This window comes from Dioscorea cayenensis, chromosome 14 (assembly GCF_009730915.1).
Source record: "Dioscorea cayenensis subsp. rotundata cultivar TDr96_F1 chromosome 14, TDr96_F1_v2_PseudoChromosome.rev07_lg8_w22 25.fasta, whole genome shotgun sequence".
Lineage (NCBI taxonomy): Eukaryota > Viridiplantae > Streptophyta > Magnoliopsida > Dioscoreales > Dioscoreaceae > Dioscorea > Dioscorea cayenensis.
This window is the reverse complement of record NC_052484.1, coordinates 11,286,199-11,307,548: the sequence shown is the minus strand read 5'-3', so window position 1 is coordinate 11,307,548 and position 21,350 is coordinate 11,286,199. Positions and strand designations below refer to the sequence as shown.

Genomic DNA, 21,350 nt, shown 5'->3' with positions numbered 1-21,350 from the left:
GAATTATAAACGAGGTGAGCTCGAGCCACATATTACTCGGCTCGTTAAGACTCTCGAGTCTGCTCTAAATTAAGTAAAATTAATAAATGTAAATCTTAATTAATAACTTTAGGTAATATCAATATAGCATATATAACTCAAATCTAAATGATTATATCGTTTGTCTTCAAAAAAATTTTATATAAATTTTAATTTATATGTCTCATAATATCAATATAGGATGTATATAATTATTAATAATTATGCTAGTAAATAATATAAGATACTTGTTACAATTATTGTTACAATTATGTATACAGTGATCAATCATGCACTTATAGATGGATGTATGTATAGATGAATCATGCATTTAAAATATGCATAAGTAATTATATAATTAAGATCTAAAACTTATTACATTTAAGCTTTATTTACTAATTTAAGTAAGATTTATAAATTAAAATTCATAAATTAAGACATAATTAACAATAAATAATAATCTATTAACTGAATTAGAACTTTTTAATATAATAAATCTTCATCAAATAAAAAATAAAAAATAAAAAATATATATAATGATCGAAATAAATAAAGAAATATGGAAAATTTGGATTATTATTTATATATAACTATATATTAATCTTAGTGGATAGTTCCTCATAGGCTCTCTAGCTATATTTGGACTATCAAGTTGGTTTAACAAACCATATGAAAGTACTCAATAGCCCTCAAACCCTCATTTGACCATCTCCAAATGAAATTTGGAACATTGAAACACAATTAATTTCAGAGAAACACAATTTGATCAGCTGACATTTGGACTTTCAAGATTAGTTTAACAAAACCATATGAAAGTACTCAATAGCCCTTAAACCCTCATTTGACCCTCTCCAAATGAAATTTGGAACATTGAAACACAACTAATTTCACAGAAACATAATTAATAGAAACACAATTTGAAACCTTTCTTATTACTCGACCAATCGTCACATAGGTATTGGTTCTTTCTCATTTTTTGGGATCAAAACCAAGTTTTGCCATTTATTATTCTCCAACTGACAAATCTGTTTAGTCTGAAAGACAAATCCTAATCACAATCCCAATCCAATCAAAACTCCCTTCCCCCCTCCCCCACCCCACCCTAACCCAAATCAAAACTATAGATCCAAGAATCCCAAGATTCCAAGAAGAAGAAGAAGGAGGAGGAGGAGGAGGAGGAGGAAAAAGGGAAGAGAAAACAAAGAGGTAATGTGTGACCCCTTAAAAGAGTCGTAAGAATGGAAGAAACCTCCACTGAATGAATAACAATGAACAAAGTGCGCAACTTTCACAATAACAATGAATAAGACAATCATTGCAAGGACTCGAGGAAAGTGAATACTGTGATCTCATCTTTTTTCTATAAAAAACATGAGTAAAAACACTGGCACCCAATCGTAAACATCAGCAGCAGGTAAATTACTCCACTCAGTCTGCATGCTACATGTGATTGATAACACTCTTATCATATATATTTTCATTCCACCATGTAATATATATATATATATAAACATACAAGTGTAACGGTGGTCGATAATTTCTACAATCTGGGCGAAGGTGATGCAGGGGCAACAGCAAGTTATGTAGCATGAAAGACAAATATATAAACTAAAATTCATGGGAAAAATGTTTGGGAAAATTAAGTAAGGATTTAAGTATAAAAGAGTTGGGACTTACAATTGCCAACATCATCACAACAACCACAAAAAGACCAGTAGGCCAAGATACCTTTTGTTGAGACTGGACATGGAGTGAAGACATGCCAGTCATCTGAATAGTTATTTCGGTGGTGATCGGAGGTTCCTGTGGTGGAGGAGGATAGTATATGTTGCTGTCTTTTGGTTCATACATATTGATGTAGATTGAGTTGGGTATTCAGTTAATGGATAGTTAGAAGAAGAAGAAGAAGAAGGTGGTTGATGGAGTCTTGATGAAGGAGAATGAGAGGAGGAGGAGGATGGTGGAGGAGAAGATAAGGGATAGGGAGGGTGGTTATAGGATGAAACTTTACTATCACAGTAATGTTTTAAAAAGACTGCAAGCTTTATAGCATGCATATGCATAAACTTGAATGTTAAAGCTTTATATACCTCATTGATCATGTATTTATAAAACAAGAACAATTATCAGCTTGAAAAGAAAAGATTTCCTTTTCTTTCACAAATGTATGCTTGGCTTTAGCTTTATATTAAAATTAACTCTAATGGTTTTATGTGTTGATGTTGATAGGCTTACAACTTGGCAAACAAACTCAAGAGTGAAAGCATCCTTTTTAATGGAAGGAGTGGGAAGGATCGACTAGAACATTTTGATGAGCAATTGGAATGGTTTGAAGGTGTCGTTAGCCGATTGGAATATGTGATCAATGCATTTCTTGATGGGATAAAAAGCAACGACTGTAACAATTGTATTTATGCGAACCAAAACATTCATGAAGTGGTTGATTCAGGATTGTCAAGAGCGTTAGCACTGCTAGAGGTGGGAAAATCTAGACAAAGACTAAGAAAAAGGAAGACAATGAGAGCTAAAGTATGGAGGGCTGAGATGCATAAACGATTTTGCAGCAAAACTTAATTTGGATTTTGGACGTATTTTCTTTAGCTGTTATTATGCAAAAATGTGTGCGAAATGGTTTTTGTATTAATTAATCTAATTATTTTGGCTTACTAAATATAACTTTTTTTTATAATTTTTAAATTATTTCCATCCTTGTAGAATATAACATTGTTAAAAACATTTAAAATGGATGTTGGAATTGACAATAAATTCTCTAATATTATTTATCATTATTTTATTAATTATTTGAGCACTTCTGTTTCAAAAGGAGACACATGATGGATGCAAACATTGTATAAAAACTCTTTATTTTTAAATATATAAATCATACATCCTCAAGATCCATGTTTATATAATATATATATATATACATATTTTAAATACATCTAATATATTTGAATTATAAATAATAAACAAGTTTTTTCCCACAGGTGAAGAGGTTCAATTTTTAAAATATATTAACCTGATCTCCATGGAAAGATGCAGTCAATTTAATTTAAGACTTTTCATTGAATTCATTTTTTTTTTTTATCAAACATAAATATAAAATTATAAAGAAAATCTCAAGCCAAGTGTTCTTTTCAAACTCACAAATAAGTCCAAGAACTCTACACCAATAAAGTATAATTTAAAATAAACTGAGGGGCCTTTGTGCAATTCAACGCAATAAATAAATTACAAAAACACTCGAAATCAAAAGGACAAAACTAGATAAAAATCACTAATTTTCATACTTTTTGTTTCAATTCCCGTATTTATTCTTTCATATCATCCCATTAAGTTCTTTCACACATAGAATGTTTTTGTATAGATGATATCAAAGTTTGCATAACTACAGATACACAAAGTTCATTTTAAAGTGTGTATAATTAATAGAGCAGTTCCTAGAAATACATGCATCTCATAAAAGGAAAACTAAATAAGAATGCAATACATGCATGTTCCAAAGCATCAGATACACAAGAAGGAGTAAAGAGCAAGAAGAATCTTTGACAACAAAGTGAAGCATCAAACAAAGCCAGTTCATTAGAAACTAAGCTGGTCACCAAAAAAGCTCAAATAATCTCAGCTGAGTCATCTACATGATCTGCGTATTCTCTTTGACAAAAAAGATATGGTGATACATATCAAATCATGTACCAACTTGGTTTGGACTTGGTTCAGTAAAATGGAATCCAAGAACATGCGATAGACAAAGAGATCCGGACGAAAATTTTAAATATAAAGATAGGAGAAACAATTACATTTTGTTTGTTATGAATTTACTGGAGAAAAACAACTCATGAGAATATGAGATAGACAAAGAGATCTGTACGAAAATTTCAAACATAAAAATAGCCAAAATAGTGTCTTTTGTCTGTCATGACCTTAGGTTTTCCAATAATGACATTGTCTTCTCCTTTTCCACTTCCTTTGCTCTCTCCATCTTAAGTTCTCTTCATTGCTCGCTTTCTCTTAGGAATGAGCTCAATGCCAGCGGATGAATGGGAAACTTTAGGATGCTTGCGAGGAGGTGTGTGTCGACAATAGAGAGGTTTCTCCAGTGTTCCTAAAAGGTTGTAAGTTTAGATCTTGACCTGAGACGGAGACAAGCGCTAAGGAAAGCAGAAGCCAAAGGTCGACGAGGTTGACCAGAGGCCAAGAAGCAGAAGCCGTGACAAGAAGGAAAAAGAGGAGATTAAACTCAGTTGCCATAGGAGACCGTCAGTCTAATGGTCTATGAGGCCTCACTATCCCACATTTTCTAACTGAGAAAATTAAGTCTTATTTTATTTTCAAAATATTATTATATATGTGAATATATGATTTTACAGAAACATCATCTATGTCTATCCATAGTAAATTTTTAATCTAGGGAAATCCTGTTTTGATGCAGATACGGTAACTGATGTGCGGAGTTGATAATTTGATGTCGTTGGGTCAATTTTTTCATCAGTGTCCACCTCCTTCACCCTCCTCCTCGGCCTCCCCAATCATTTAATTGCTAAATTCTCTTGTATCAAAACAAAGATGCCAAAACTGCCACCTTTACCCAGAAAAAAAAAATCAAAGTTTTCTTTTTTCAAAAAATGCCATTATCTCTATCACAGTATGATAAAATTTAAAAAAAAAACTATTTTTCAGACAAGACACATTATCAAATTAATCTATTTTCAAATAAACTCTATTATTTGATAAACTATTTTAAATCAATGTGTCACATAGGTTTTTTCTTAAATAACATTGTTACTGGTGAATATTTCATTATTTGTGCCATAACAAGTCTAAATTTGTGGCCAGTTCATGCAAACTAACATTAGAGATGAAGAGATGTAAACCTAACTTTATCTCTAAATTGTTATTCATTGTAATTGAATATTCTTTCCCAGTATCCATATAATTGCATGTTTTGGTTTGGCTATATATTATGAGTATCTCTTGTGTTTTGATGAACAAATTTACCACTCAAGGTTCCGGTCCTTCTTTTGGATTGGTCATTGTATTATTTGAGGTTTTTTCCTTTTACTTATATTTAGTTTCATTTGAAAACATTAATTCATAGTTAAGCTCATAAACTAACACTTACAATTCTTATGCAGCAAAAGGAAGTTAGCAAAGTTTTTAAAAATTAACTACAGCTTGCATCAACACAATGAAATAAAGATCGACAATTTAGGTACATATCACTGAATGGTCATTTAATGTTGTACTTACATTATTATAATAATATAATATAATATAAGCATGATATACTTTGTTATGGTATACTTTGTGCTCTGTAATAGTGTATTCAAAATATATGCATAGTATGCATATTTACAATTATATAAGATATAAGGTCATTTAATGTTGTACTTACATTATTATAATAATATAATATAATATAATATAAGCATGATATACTTTGTTATGGTATACTTTGTCCTCTGTAATAGTGTATTCAAAATATATGCATAGTATGCATATTTACAATTATATAAGATATATAGACAATAACAAGCAAGATAGAAGGCAGTTACAATTTCTTTTCCCCATATATATATATATATATAGGTATATATTTTGGTAGTTGTTTGTTATTTATTGTGTTTTTTTTCCTTTTAAAGATTATATATACAGATATTGTTTAAAAAAATTAAAATAAAAAGACAGTGGAAAAGCAAGAGAACAAAGGGTGTAACGGTTTGGTTTATCCATATATATTGGTATGTTTTAAACTTTTTTTTAAAATAAAGATTATATAGATATTGTTTTTTTTCTTAATATATATTACCATATATAATAATAAATAATACATATTGTACAAGAAACACACATAAAAAATTTGAAAAGCTCCAAAAATCCGTATAATATATATTACAATACATAGTATTATATATTTTATATAATAGTCATTTCTGTATTTAACATTTATATATATATAATTAAACATTTAGTTTTTGCAAAAACATACCAATATATATATATATATATATATTTATATTGTTATAGTGTACTCAAAACATATACATACTATACAGATTTACAATTATATAAGATATACAGACAGTCACAAGTAAGATAGAAGGCAATTATGATTGCTTTTCCCCATATATATATATATATATTTGGGTATTTATTTGTTATTTACTTTAATATATTTTTTTTCCTTTTAAAGGTAATATATATATATATATATAGATATTGTTTAGAAAAATATAGAAAGAGAGAGAGTGTAAAAGCAAGAGAACAAAGGGTGTTAAGGTTGCTTTTGTCCATATATATATATATATATATATATATATATATTTGTATTAAATAATAACACATGTATTTGAAACAACACAATATATATACATGTATACACAATATATATATATAACGAAGGGTGTTAATATATACATGAATTTGAGACAACACAATATATCAAACAATAATTAATAATTTTTAAAACTGTAAAATTCCGTATAGTATATATTACAATATATAGTATTATATATATTACACATTATAAATGATTATCATTTTTGTATTGTATATATATAATTTAAAACATTTAATCTGTCCCCAATATATATATATATAGAAAACCTCCAACCTAACACCCATATCTTTTGAATTGTTAACTTTGATTTTATAATAATTTCTAACAAAATTCAATGATTTGTAAGATAAAAATTTGTTTTAGGTGTATTATGTTTAATTTGCTATCATTAAAATTAAACTGTAGAGATGTAATATTTTTATGCAATTTTGTTTGGTTTTTTTATAGTATATATATGTTTTTCCCCCTTAATTTGAAAAATGAATATGGAAACCTTTAATAAATGTCAATCTAATGTCAATCCAATAATCAAACCTTACCAAGTTAATTCCAATGTGAAACTTTTAAGGACAACAGTCATATATGAAGATAGTAATTATATCCATCAATGTACCCATGTAAGCTTAATCTTATTTTAATTAATGATGATAATCTATTTTAAAAATATTAAATGATTTGGTTTGTTAAACATTATTTGTTTCATTTGAAATTGTTTATTTTAATAACTAATAATCTACTTTAAAAATTTGAATTGATTTGGTTTGTAAAACATTATTTATTGCATTGGAAATTGTTTAGTTTTTGCCTAAGTCTATACTAAACTCGATTCCTAACCTTTTATGAATAGATCCATCTTTTATTATTATCATATAAATTAAATAAAAAAATTACAAATAATAATAATAATAAAACATTTATAGATTAGAACAATTAAAATAAAATTAAAATAAAACAAATAGATCTAATAAAAAAATTAAAATAAAACCAAATTTAAAAATCAACAAGAATAAAAATAAACAAAATAAAACTATATATATATAAACAAACACCAAATATATATATAGACAATTAAACAATAAATTTACATATTGTAGTATTTGAAAACATTTTTTTTTAAAGTTACTATTATTTGTATTGAGAGAGAAAGAGTTGGTGTGGAACCCATTGATTCCCCATAACGACGAATAGGCTAACTCAATCTCTCAATTGCCTATCCTGTGCTCTCGAGAAGGTCCCCCAGTTCCTCGGCTGCACCTTGAGGTGCATTTAGTTGTCTAATTTTATACTCAGGATATTCCACTCCAGTTTATATCTATATAAGGACGAAAAATAATAAAAAATAATAAATTATAAATTATAATAAAAATAAAAATATTATTATAAGTCATCATATAATATAATATAGTATAATATATTTCGATATTAATATATAATATTAACATCATATATTTATTGACAAGAAAAAGGTGTGTGGACTATAATACATTTAACTAAAAATAAAATAATAAAATAAAATACAGGTTAATCAAAATCAAACCAATGGTAGCATAAGAGGTATTTAGGTAATATATGTTTATCTATATATATATATATATTATATTATAATGTTTTAAAACAATAATTGTTATGTATACAAATAAAGGTTAAGCCGTTGTATATAATTTCTGAATTTTGCAGGTTCTCAAATTCTCTATATTAAACGTTCGATCCATCATAAATTGGTATGTGAGAATTTTAATAATTGTCATTGTTTGCCTATTTTATTTTTATATATGTTCACCTACTATGCATTGAATTCAAATATATCAATTATTCAATATGTTCTTTTTAAATGCAAAACTATTAGATTGTGTCTGTGTGATTTTGTTGGATTACATATGTGCATTTTTAATTTGTTAATTGTATGTGATTTATATTATTTTGATTCATGATCCATGCTTACTAAATTAAAATAAAATTATTTTCTCTTTGCTATATTAATTCTTAATTTTGTTTGCATAATTAGATTCAAATTATAATCTTATTATATGTTTACATTTTATGTTGATAATTTTGTTATTCTAATTTTATTATGAAGGATCCTTTTATCACACTTTACAATGACTAAGTCCCATCAAGTCAAGAAGCCTACTTTATTACCTATAGTCAATAAGTTAGAGGCCACAAGTAACAAAAAAAACTGATGGAGATTATGCGGTCAAAAAAATTATGAAATCAAAAACAAAGATGTGAAAAAACTACAGCTAGACATACTAATGAGGAATGTTTGATCATATTTGTTCAAAATTAGTTGTTCAAAGCAACGGACAAATTACAATTGTAATAACAAACCAATTAGTTTATGGTGAGCTTGATCGTTTTAAGATCCATTTGAATGATGGCCAATCTTCCAATTTCAATGAAGAGTGTTCTGACCCTGGTGCTTCAACAAGTAAATCAGCATACGTCTTTGGACATTCAAGATCTGAAATAATAAGGAATATTACTCATAATGATTTACACAATTGTAATATGAGTTTTCCTTCCAAACAATTGCACCTAAATGAATGGGTCGCTATTACAAACAATCAACATAAAAGTAAGGCTTCTCATAACTATTTAAAATATTATTCTCATCTATATAATGCTTACTTTTTTATAATTTACATGCTTCTGATAGGAACATGCTTTCAGGCTTCATATTTTGGTGGCCAGGAATTTAAATGCTCTTTTTGCAGCACATCTATGTTGTATGATGAATCGATTGACATTTTTAAATCGATTTCTATTCCTAGATTTAATATGTGCTGCAAACAAGGGCTTATTCATCTTCCACCTAATAAACCAATGCCATCCTTTTTAAGAGAGTTATTTGATGGTCATTATTGATCAAGATGTTCACAATTGAAAGAACGAATTCTGATATACAATTCAAATTTCCAATTTACTTCATTGGGTGCCATAGTTGATAATAGCATTAATCACACGAATGGCCTTATGTATTCAAGCTTTTAGGACAAAATCATCATAGAATGGGATCTTTGCTTCCCACAATGGACAATCAAAGACCTAAATTTGCATAGCTTTATATGATCGAATCCGATGTTGAATTAAATTATCGAAACGCATGCTTCTAAAGCAATAATGATATTGAAGAAGTTGATAGAGATATTGTATGTGGATTAAAAAACATGTTAGATGAGCATGATAAAATTGTCAAAATTTTCCGCACTGCATGAGAGATGCAAAAACAATTAAAAGAATTACCAATAGAAATAAAATTTCTTGCACATCAAAATCTTAAAGAGCACAATTATTCTGTACCAACAAGTCCTGAAATTGTTGCTCTAATTGTTGGTGCTCAAACAAGAAATGCTAAGAATATACTTGGTGATCAAACAAGAAATGCTAAGAATATACTTTGAATCATTGTATCTTATGTTATATTTACTTGATCCCGCCAATGAGATGCATGGTCGTGCATGCATCTCTTGGGCTTAATCTTATTTATGTTCTTTTTTCACTTTGATTTTACTTGAGAGTTCAAGGAAAGCAACTCCTTTCAATATTCTAATTTATTATTAAAATTAGTCAATGTCAAGAAATATAAATGGAGCTGTTTAACATCTTAAATTTACCTTATTTATGAAAAAAACTATAGTTGTGAATTGGCGACATAAGACAAAAAGTTATGTACACAAATCTCTATTAAAATAAAACATACCAGCAACGACTAGAAGCAAACAGGGTAAACTTGTCATACCAAATACTTTTATTAAAATCCAGACAAGACGTACATGTTCACCATGTAGGTGGCACTTTAAGGACAATACTTGCGACAAGACTAGCACACCATGCAGGTGGCACTTATCTATTAAGGACAATACTCGCGACAAGACTTGCAAACCATGCATCCAGGTCAGGTGGCACTTATTTATTAAGGACAATACTTTATGTGGTTGCCACCAATTTAACATAAAATTATTGCATTGAAGTTATCTAGTAAACTTCAACACGCCACTGATCATTTTCTCTCAGCCGTGCTAGCATATCTGCCCAAACCACAAATCTTTCCGTGGCAATTTGTTCACATGTTGCATAAATTTCAGGCATCATCATCATTGATCCAGCGAAATATATATATGCACCTCCATCCAAAAGTGTGAAAATTTCATCACCACTTCTATAGATGCTATCCGCTACAGAATTATTCAAGGCCCTCTGATATCTGAATTTCAATGGTCATATAGTAATTAATTGTAGGTGATTAATTAGTAAACATTGACAACATAAGAAAGGACTAGTTTGTTTATCTCAAGTACCTAAATTGGCCAGGGTAGTCCTTCAAGATGACCAAGAATTCCTCATTGTAAAGCAAGCTGTTGTAGTTTTCGGCCCCGGCAATCAACCAGGCCAGTCCCGTGAATTTAGCATTTGATTTCGAAATTGGAAACAATCCCTCAAGGTTGCTGCGGCAAGGAGCAATACCAGTTGTCGTTGTAACCATGATATGTTTGGCATTTGGATCATTTGGAAATACCATTTGTCCCCCATAAGGGCCTGTAATAAAAACTTGTAAGTAAAAGAATTGTGAAATTTATAGTGAGAAAGATTTGAGAGAAAGACATAAATATATTATACACTGATAAAAAAAACTAATTTTAATAGACTTCCTACACTCAATGTTGATTTCGGTGATCACACAACCACTTGCATTATAGTTTTTGCATGTGGAGTTGACAGAGTTGTTATACATAGGCCACATGGCTTGAATTCAACTAAAACTCAAATTGATTTTATACCAAATAATTAAACTCTATCAATATATATATATATATGATTTTTTAAACTCATAATAATTTTCAATATTTAGATTATCCCAAACAAAATCTTGCAATCAAACATAAGATTTTGAAGAATTTATTTCCAAACCTGTAATGGAAATTGTATCTCCTGCTTTACTCCTACAGAGGTAGTCACTGATGCTGTCCGGTGTTGTTTGTGAACGACGAACGCATAAACTGATTGTCTTGTCATGATCAGATGATGCAACTGAGAAATAGTTCATTTTTTTGGTCTGCAGGATAATAATTAGTAAAGGAAACACTTCAAATTAAATCACAAACTTGAAAATGTGCTTAAACAAGCTCACCGATGGTAAAATTACTCCAAGATATTGGCCTTCCACGAAAGTAAAACTACCTCCGTGATCAAGCACAATATGGCAGGTCTCTCCGAGGCCGCCTTTGGGGCCAACAAGAGTGTCATTTGAGACAACTGTTGTTGTGTAAGTCGGGCCAGGGTCTGAACGCAGAGGTCTAGTGTCCTCAGCTTCTAAAGGTATAGCTGCAGCACTCAGTCTTGTAGCTCCTCGTGCAGACATACAGAGAACCATGCGATTATAATTGGAATGCTGCTTCTGATTTTTCAAAGATAAACACGGCAAAGATGTACTTGCATTGTTTCGGAGGCTCAAATTATTGAAAATCTGCATAAGAAGAATGAATGAGCTGCAGCTACACTTTTAATATTTATGGCTTCCAAGTTCGTGGATGCACACACACACACACACAAAATACAACCAAATACAACAAAATCTAACAAACATAGAGAAGTATAAAGTGCTCAAGATGTTACCCGTGAGCCTGGGTGAACGAACCCCAAACCCTTTCCGGGGCGCATCTTAGCATCCATGACACTGCAAAGATCAGCCCTGCAATCAATCAAGACCAGAACATTAGCTACGCATGCACAACCACAAACATGTATATAAAAAAAATTAAAAAGGGATGTCAGTGAAATGGATACTTGAGAGCCATTTGGGAGTTTTAACAAGACAAAAGAAGACCCCAGAGAACACTGAAAAGGGACTCCAAACTCTAAACCTATATATAGAAGGCAAATGAAGGGTGCACGGTCAAATAAATCATCAATTACGTGGTGCAAAATTCTGATATATATGGTCCCACCCGTTCACATTATACGCAGGAAACAATTAATCCGAAGACAATGCATAGCTCATGCATGGTGTCTCCAACATGCCTCCCCATTATGCAGGCCCACATAAAATAATCTTCCTTATGATACTACACCAATTCCAGAAGTGGTTGCTCTTGAGAAAAATGGCTTTGCATTGTCCCATACCAAAGTATTATTAGTAGTGTGTCTTGTTTTTTTTTTAAAAAAATTATCTTGGTATTTATCAAATTATAGATTTTATTTTATAACTATTTTCCTTAAAAATTTAATTTCTTTATATTATATATATATATATATATATATATATAAATTTATAAAATGCTCGGGGAGACATGACGCCTCCTTTCTCTCACCCCTTGTTCTTAGGCATGACTGAAATAGGACCATCCAACATATATATTTTCTTATTTGAAATGTTTGAATATATGGCCCCGCAGAAATTTTAATTAATATACAAATATCAAATACATCATCCCAAAGTATAACTTTAAACAACAAATAGGCAGTGGTGACTCTGAAGGGATCTTGTTTGTTTCTTTGGGTGGGGGTATCTCCTTGGGTGGGATATCTTTGGGTGAGGGTATGTAATAATTTATTAATACTGGCTTTGTTTTTTTGGTGGGGTATCTTTCGGTGAGGATATGTAATAATTTATTAATATTGGCTTATTAAGTAAATAAGACAAAGTTCTTTAATTTTAATTTATGGATTACGTGGTTCAAAATTCTCATATATGTGTATATATAAATGGCCCACCCGTTCACACTAAACGGACAAAACAATTTAATCGAAAACAATACAAAACACATGCATGGTATCTCCTACTTGCCTCTCCATTATGAAGCCCCACGTCACATGGTCATCCCTATCGTGCTACACCAATTACAGAAGGGGTTTCTCTTTGGAAGGATGACTTTGCACTGGCTCATATCAAAGTATTAGTAGTGTTTTTTTTTCAAAATATTATCTTGGTCATTATCAAATTATAGATTTTTATATCTATTTCCGTACAAATTTAATTTCTTGATATTATATATATATATATATATATTAATTTATAAAATGCCAGGGGAGCCATGGCTTCTCTTTTCTCCCACCCTGGTTCTTAGATATGACTGAAACAGAACCCTTGACAGCTTATATTTTCAACATGTATATTTTCTTATTTAAAATGTGATGTGGCCTAATTTAACTTCATACCACGTAATACCCTATTATCTCACATCACATGTACGATCTCCCTCTACACCCACGATCTCGAATACGTGAAGTTTTACATAACGGTTAACCATATATCTATAAATAGCCTCCCTCATTTAAACAAGGGGAGGATTTTTTCAGGAAAAAGATCCAAGAAAGAACAAAGTTTATTCTCTACTAACTTAGCCATCGGAGTGATTCTGAGGAATACTTCCCACACTGTTACAGGCCTAAGCATTCAAAGAAGGAAGAGACTCCAACTCCTTTTGTTCGACCTCCACGTTCGAAGTTCTACAAGTTCAAGGTCCTCAACAAATTTACTGTTGTATTCGGGCAACAACAGTTGGCGCTGTCTGTGGGAACACGATCAAAAGGCCATCACACAAGGTTACTTTCGTGTAGTCTCTTCAATCTATACTAATGCCACTAAAGAAGTCCTAGACGTCACGCTCTCAGATGGCTACTACTCAAGATGAAATGATTCCTCAAAGTGAAAACCTTCAAGAACAATTAGAGATTCCACCTAAGCCCTCAAGAGATACGATGCCAACGATTTCTTTAAGCGAATATGAAGCGCTTAAAAAGAAGTTGGATGAAAACAACAGAAAGTTAGATGATTGACAACGCCCCTTGCGTATGTACCACAAGTGCACGGGTTTGTCGAAGTAATAAAATCCCAGGTGAGTGGGAATCGTATCCACACGGAGTAGGGAGTAAAAATACTTTAATTGTTTCTTAACTAAGCGAAATATGAATAATGATTTGTGTGACAAGATGTAATGCAAACAAAAGTAAAAGAGACAAGAGAGAGAGAGTACAAGTAAAGGAGAGGTAAGGCAATCGATATAAATGGGGTATTCGGATATTGATCCGCCTTAGAAAATCGTTTCAAGTGCAAAAACCCTCTATTATGCTTCCTAACTAATGCATTAATGAGTCGTGGAAATCCTTTAATACATGGTCCCAAATCTAAGGTCAACCATACCTAACCCTATACATGTCCCGGAGGAGAAATTGAACAATCTCTCAACCTTGCACTCGTATAGAATTGTAATGAGTTCTAGGGATTCCAAGTGATAAATCCTCTTCCTATATGTAAACCTAACCATTTGTCCATCCGGAAGGTCCGTAGCCACAATTAAGCCCTAGATGCTAAAATCACTTCAACGCTTCACTCCATTGCACTCGCAACTAAGCTCAGCGGAAGGTCATCCCTTAGCCCATTCACTCTACTATGACCGCAAAGAACTCGAGGAATTGGTGGTAGAATAAATCACACCGGAGGGGAAAGGGGAAAATCCTCTACCTCTCAACTCACCCTCTCAACCCTCTCCAATCTAGTTTTGTCTAACTCTCGTGGTGTGTCACTCACTCACAAGGGTTACCAACAAGAACTCTCAACCCTAGTGTCACTATAAGGGAGTATTCATACAATTAATGCATTCAAGATTGGAACTCAATATAAACATCAATTAATAAAAGTATAATAACAAGGTTCAATGAAAAGAATACATTCTAGGGTTCACAATCCAAGTACCCACTATGGAGTTTAACTCTCCATGGAGCTAATTACAATCAATGAAATCGAATGTAAAAGCAATAAATCCATAGAAAACCCCCTCGATAGTCATGACGATGGTCTTGTGGAGAGTCCTCTACTCGTCCGAAGGTCCCTTTGTCTAGCCTAGGATACACCTCGCTGGATCAGTGCAGACGAAAGCTCTCCCGCTAACCTTCTTCCAAACGAAGCTTGATGTCAGAGCCGTAGAACCTCTCCAATTCCTTAGCCAATACCTCTTAAAACCCTAGCCGCAGCCCTCTCTCAAGTTCGGGAAAAGATGGAGAAAAGAATATTGAAATCGGGTCTGAAATCGACCTTAAATAGGGCTGGAATCGGGAATCCACACGGCCATGTGGGTGCCAGTGTAGATTTTTCACACGGGCGTGTGGAATTTCCATACGCCCGTGTGGATTCTCTGTTTTCATCCTTCTTCGGCCGGATATGAATAGTATCTACTACAATGTTTTGTTACAGTGTTTGCTATAGTGCTTTGCCACAGTTCTCTGTTTTCATCAATGCTTTCATCGAGGTAACGTAAACGGGCACACGTTTACGTCGTAGGTCGCTTTGCTTCTTCAATAACGGATATATTGGTGGAGATCTTGCTATACATGCACAAGCTGAAAATGCTTGAATGTGACTGCCTTTGTGCCCCTTCAAATCGTTGTGCTAACTTGAATACCAGGAGGTTGGCACACATTCCCGCATTTCGAACCTGACTTATGTCTTCACATTTGAACGTTCTCAAGATTTCCTCCAAATGGTGCATTTATGATCCACATTGGCTTCTTTCTCTAATACTCGGCCTCACAACCCTATATGCATGAAAGTAATATAAATACACACATATTAGTGTTAAAACCCGATAAAAGTAATGCTCATCATAAGGAAAGAACACTTCGTATTCTTATCGCACAAGCATTTATCAATGATTTAATGCTCTTTGTCCAGCAAGCCCTACCTCAAGAAACGCTCCTCTCCAACCTACATCTTAAGGGAAAGCAAGTTATGGAACAACAAGAGCAAGGTGATCCACATCCTCATAACCAAGAGAGGGTTGAACCTCCAGAAAAAAAATCCAAGAGGTGGTATAAAGCACCTACAAAGGAGAATTAAGAGCATTTGAGAAAGATGCGGAGGAATCTACCTTTACCATAAAGGAGGCAGCTGATCTAAAAAAGATAATTGAACATGTTTTGGAACAGAAGAAGCTGGTTCCTACCAAGGAAACACCACAAAGAAGCAAGGTTCCTTTCATCAAGGAAATCATGGTAAAACCTTTACTAAAAAAATTCACGATGCCACAACTAACAACTTATTCTGGAAAGGATGACCCTTACGACCATATGCAAAACTATGAGGCGGTGATGCTACTTCGTAGATGGGAGGACGCAATCATGTGCAGAGCATTTCCGCTTACCTTAACTAAGCATGCACGTATATGGTTTAATAATCTGAAGGAAGGATCAATTTCAAACTTCAATCAGTTGAGGAAGGAATTTATAGATGCATTCCTCATTAATGCTAGAAGAAAGAAGGACACTTCATACCTTCTAACAATTAAACAAGATGAGAAAGAGAGCCTGAAAGACTATGTTGAAAGATTCCGTGCCGCTACCTTAGAAGTACAAGATCTTCAAGCCACAGTAGTAGTATCAGGAATGCTTCAAGGGACAAGATCAAGAGATTTTCAAAAATCTCTTTCCCTAGATCAACCTCTTACTCTTGGAGATCTATTCAATCGGGCTAATAAGTTTATCCTTTCAGAGGATGTCATGAGGCACAACAATACTGGAAACAGAGATAAAAAAAGAAAAGATAGAGATGAAACAAATTTTGGAGGAAGAAAGACTGGAAGAGGAAATGGACACAGACAAATTCCAAAGCTCAAATTTGAGAACTTCACACCATTGAGCTAACCACGTTCTACCATCCTGGGAGGAATAGAAGGATCTGGGCTCCTTACCTTTCCTCCTAAGGCAAACAAGATAATGGGCAAGTTTACAAACGCATACTGTAGGTTTCACAAAACCCATGAACATTCAACTGATAGATGCAGAGAATTGATGAATGAGATTGAATCGCTAGTGAGCCAAGGAAAGCTTAACAGATTTGTCTATTGAGAAGCATGGAGAAACGAGAAACCGTCTTACTCAAAAAAGGAAAGATATGAAGATAACAAAGGTATGAATGATAAAAAAGATTCCTAGACGACTGAGAAAACCCCCATTTTAGACAACAAGCCATCTCACCCAGCAATACATGTTATTATTGGGGGTGAAACCTTAGCAGGTGAGACTTATTCATTAAGGAAGGCTTATGCAAGGCAAGCTTATGAATTTAACAACATCATGAAAACTCAATAGAATGAAGAACCTATTACTTTTACTGTCGAAGATCAAGGAGATATAGTCATGTCCATGATGATGCAATGGTTATTTCCACAACTATTATGAAGTTCCCAGTAGAGAAAATTCTCATTGATAATGGGAGCTCTGTAAACTTTATCTATTGGAACTGCTTTGAGAAGATGAATCTATCGTATGATAGATTGAAGAAGGTGTCATCCCCACTATTTAGCTTCTTAGGAGAATCAGTTCCTATCATGGGATCAATCCAGTTGGAGATCACGCTAGGTGAGGAACCACATCACATTACAAGAATGGCTAATTTTATGGTAATCAAATCCGTGTTACCAGCTTAAAATGCAATCCTAGGAAGGCCTTTGCTCAATGACATGAGAGCTGTGCTCTCTTCCAATTATTTGTTAATGAAGTTTCTGACCTCAGGAGGAATAGGGCAAGAAGAGGAGATCAAAAGAAAGCTCATAGCTGTTATGTATCTTCCATCAAAGGGAAACAATTATTAAGAGATGAAACCTTGGCAATCTCAGAAGACTCAGTTGATAAGCGAAAGGCTATGAAAAAAGTAGAACCTGTGAGGTTAAAATATGACGATCCAGATAAGGTCACTTACTTAGAAAGTGGAATGACCGGAGAAATAAAAAGAGAAGTGGTCTCTTACCTAAAAAAGAACGTGGATGTCTTCGCATGGACACCAGCTGATATGCCAGACATTAGTTTGGAGATGATTTCTCATCACTTAAATGTGGACCCAAGTATAAAGCCAATAAAGCAGAAAAGAAGGAATATGGCACCTGAAAAGCAACATGCTCTAGAAGAAGAGATAGATAAACTAATTCGAGCTGATTTCATTGAAGAGGTCCAATACCCAGAATGGCTTGCCAATGTTATAATGGTGAAGAAATAAAATGGGAAATGGAGAGTATGCGTAGACTTCACTAATCTTAACAAAGCTTGCCCAAAAGATTCATATCCTTTATCAAGAATCAACATGTTAGTGGATGAGACCTCAGGCTATGAGTTGCTAAGCTTCATGGATGCTTTCTCAGGATATCATCAGATAAAGATGAATCCCTCAGATAATGAAAAGACTGCTTTCATTACTGAGAAAAGGGCGTATTGTTACAAAGTAATGCCTTTTGGACTAAAAAATGCAGGAGCAACTTATCAAAGAATGGTGAACAAGGTGTTCAAGCACCTTTTAGGTGACACTATGGAAGCTTACGTCGATGATATGATCATCAAAAGCAAGGTAGGTAAGTCTCATACAGAAATACTCAACCAAGTATTTGATGTATTAAGGAAATATAACATGAGACTTAACTTCAACAAATGTACGTTTGGGGTTCAATCTGGAAAATTCCTTGGTTACATGATAACTAAAAGAGGGATAGAAGCTAACCCAGAAAAGGTGTAAGCCATACTAGAGATGAGATCTCCATCATCTATGAAAGAGATGCAACGCTTAATTCGAAGAATTACAGCCCTAAATAGGTTCCTTTCCAAGTCAGCTGAAAGGAGCCTTCCCTTCTTTAAAACTTTAAGAGGTGGCAAGAATTTTGAATAGACTTCAGAATGTGATAAGGCTTTTGAAGAGCTAAAAGAATACTTGAAGCAGATACCTCTTTTGACTAGACCTGAGCCTAAAGAGCCATTATTTGTATATTTGGAAGTTAGCAAGATGGCTTTAAGTGCAGTCTTATTGAGGAGGGAAGGAAAAATGGATAAACCAGTGTACTACGTCAGCAAAGTACTTCAAGGTGCAGAGTCTCGATACCCTTTTGCTGAAAGGATAGCATTAGCACTTGTGATGGCTTTCAGAAAATTAAGACCCTACTTTCAAGCTTATCCATAGTGGTCTTAACAGATCAACCTTTGCGTTGGATATTACAAAGACCAGAATATTCTGGAAGACTTACAAAGTGGGCGATTGAACTAGGAGAGTATGATATTTGCTTTAAACCTAGACAAGCAATCAAAGGTCAAGCTTTAGCTGATTTCATAGTAGAATGCACTGGAGAAGAGGAGCTAAACAAAACACATAAACACATATGGAAGATGTTTGTGGATGGAGCATCAAGTTCATCGGGGAGCAGAGCTAGGGTAGTTTTGATCTCTCCTTAAGGAGATTTACTAGAGTATTCATTGCGCTTTGCCTTTTTAAGCTCAAACAATATTGCAGAATATGAAGCACTCATAGCAGGAATGAGCTTAGCCAAGCAACTACAGGTGAAAAGATTGATGGCACATAGTGATTCACAATTAGTGGTTCAACAGTTTCATGGAGAGTATGAAGCAAAAGAACCAATCATACGCCAATACCTTCACAAGGTTAAAACCTTGTCTCAGGAGTTTAAAGAATTCCAATTATTACAAGTTAATAGGAATTCAAATAGTCATGCAGATGCTTTGTCCAAATTGGCCTCATCAATGGAAACAAATGGAAGGATTGTACATATCGAAGAACTTCAAAGGCCAAGTATCAAAGAGAAGAACATAGCAAACAATGAAGATGGGAATGATTGGAGAATACCCTTTATGAAATTCTTAAAAGATGGGGAGTTGCCTTCAAACACACTGGAAGCCAAAAAATTAAAGATGAGAGCAGCTCGTTTCACGCTGATAAATGATGTGCTCTACAAGAAAGGGTTTTCCATGCCACTTTTAAGGTGCCTCCATAAACAAGATGCAGAATATGCATTAGCTGAAGTCCATGAAGGGATATGTGGACAACATATGGGAGCGAGAGCCTTATCAGCCAAAGTCTTGCTTGCAGGATTTTCTTAGCCTACCTTGAGAGATGATGCTTCAAAGAAGGTAAAAAAGTGTGATAAATGCCAAAGGTTCACACCTATCCAAAAAGCTCCTACTTTAATGTTCAGATGTGATATTGAACCAACCCCATTTGATAAATGGGGATTAGATCTCTTGGGACCTTTCCCCCAAGCAACTGGAGGAAGAAAATTCTTAATGGTGGCAACTGATTTTTTCACCAAATGGGTAGAAGCAGAACCATTGGCAACAATAACCAGCAAAAAAATAGAAAGTATGGTTGGACTTCCCTGAATATTAATCGCAGATTGAGGAAAGCAGTTTGATTGTGACTCATTTAAGGACTTTTGTGAAAGGCTCCATATCCAGCTTAGCTTTGCTTCTGTGGCATACCCCCAAGCTAATGGGCAAGCAGAAAGAAGCAATCAAACTATCTTGGAAGATCTAAAAATGTGTTTAGACAAGGTGAAAGAAGCATGGAAAGAAGAGCTTCCGTCAATCCTTTGGCGCATAGGACAACGAGTAAGGTCTTAACAGGAGAAACACTTTTCAACCTTACCTATGGAACGGAGGCTTTAATCCCTGTAGAAATTGGGGAAGCTTCTCCAAGAATGGTTGAATTTAATGAAGAAGGCAACTCGGAAGCACTTAGAAATAATTTAGACCTCCTAGATGAAAATAGAGATCAAAGCTGTATACGTTTAGCAGCTTATCAACAAAGGGTGTCTAGTTACTACAGCTCAAAGGTGAAAGAACGACCTATTGTTGAAGGTGATCTCGTGTTGAGAAAAACATCCATCACAAATACCCTTGTAGAAGAAGGGAAGCTCTGGCCAAATTGGGAATGACCCTATCGGGTGAGAAGAATGATTGGTCCGGCAACATGCAAGCTAGAATCCTTGGCAGGAAAAAAGATTCAAAAGGCTTGGAACACCAATCATTTGAAGCTCTATTTTTAGAGCATGTACATTTTGTAAATTCTAAGTTATATATCAATAAAAATAAATGGCACCGTAGTTACGGTCTCGTGTTTTTTTCCCCTTTATTGGGGGTTTCCATGTAATTATCGTGTGTTTTAATTTTTCATGCCAACGGGTTTTCAAGAACAAGAATGACATGGTCTCACTTTAAATCCCTA

The 21,350-nt window shown here is 33.4% G+C and overlaps 3 protein-coding genes across 3 annotated transcripts; 2 read left to right on the top strand and 1 right to left on the bottom strand.

The window, feature by feature from the left end:
- Window positions 1–10,123: 10,123 nt before the first annotated feature.
- LOC120276300 (ferredoxin--NADP reductase, root isozyme, chloroplastic-like) lies at window positions 10,124–12,190 on the bottom strand. The gene is made up of 6 exons (XM_039283020.1): window positions 12,146–12,190; window positions 11,975–12,050; window positions 11,490–11,825; window positions 11,270–11,414; window positions 10,660–10,897; window positions 10,124–10,565 (listed from the first exon to the last, which is right to left on the bottom strand). The coding sequence occupies exons 1-6, from the start codon at window positions 12,154–12,156 to the stop codon at window positions 10,337–10,339; spliced, it is 1,035 nt and encodes a 344-aa protein (XP_039138954.1). The 5' UTR covers window positions 12,157–12,190; the 3' UTR covers window positions 10,124–10,336.
- A 4,185-nt stretch (window positions 12,191–16,375) lies between these two features.
- LOC120276123 lies at window positions 16,376–16,996 on the top strand. Its single transcript, XM_039282852.1, has one exon. The coding sequence runs from the start codon at window positions 16,376–16,378 to the stop codon at window positions 16,994–16,996; it is 621 nt and encodes a 206-aa protein (XP_039138786.1).
- A 533-nt stretch (window positions 16,997–17,529) lies between these two features.
- Window positions 17,530–18,347, top strand: LOC120276122. The gene is made up of 2 exons (XM_039282851.1): window positions 17,530–17,713; window positions 17,854–18,347. Exons 1-2 carry the CDS (start codon window positions 17,530–17,532, stop codon window positions 18,345–18,347), a joined length of 678 nt encoding a protein of 225 aa, XP_039138785.1.
- The last annotated feature ends 3,003 nt before the right edge of the window (window positions 18,348–21,350 follow it).

Coding starts and splice junctions, on each gene's coding strand:
- LOC120276300 (XM_039283020.1), bottom strand. Junction 11,415..11,489: donor TTGGAGTAATTTTACCATCG/GTGAGCTTGTTT, acceptor ATTATCCTGCAG/ACCAAAAAAATGAACTATTT. Junction 10,898..11,269: donor AGATACAATTTCCATTACAG/GTTTGGAAATAA, acceptor TTTTTATTACAG/GCCCTTATGGGGGACAAATG.
- LOC120276123 (XM_039282852.1), top strand. CDS start 16,376: ATGCCACAACTAACAACTTATTCTGGAAAGGATGACCCTTACGACCAT.
- LOC120276122 (XM_039282851.1), top strand. CDS start 17,530: ATGAAGTTCCCAGTAGAGAAAATTCTCATTGATAATGGGAGCTCTGTA. Junction 17,714..17,853: donor CCAGTTGGAGATCACGCTAG/GTGAGGAACCAC, acceptor TTGTTAATGAAG/TTTCTGACCTCAGGAGGAAT.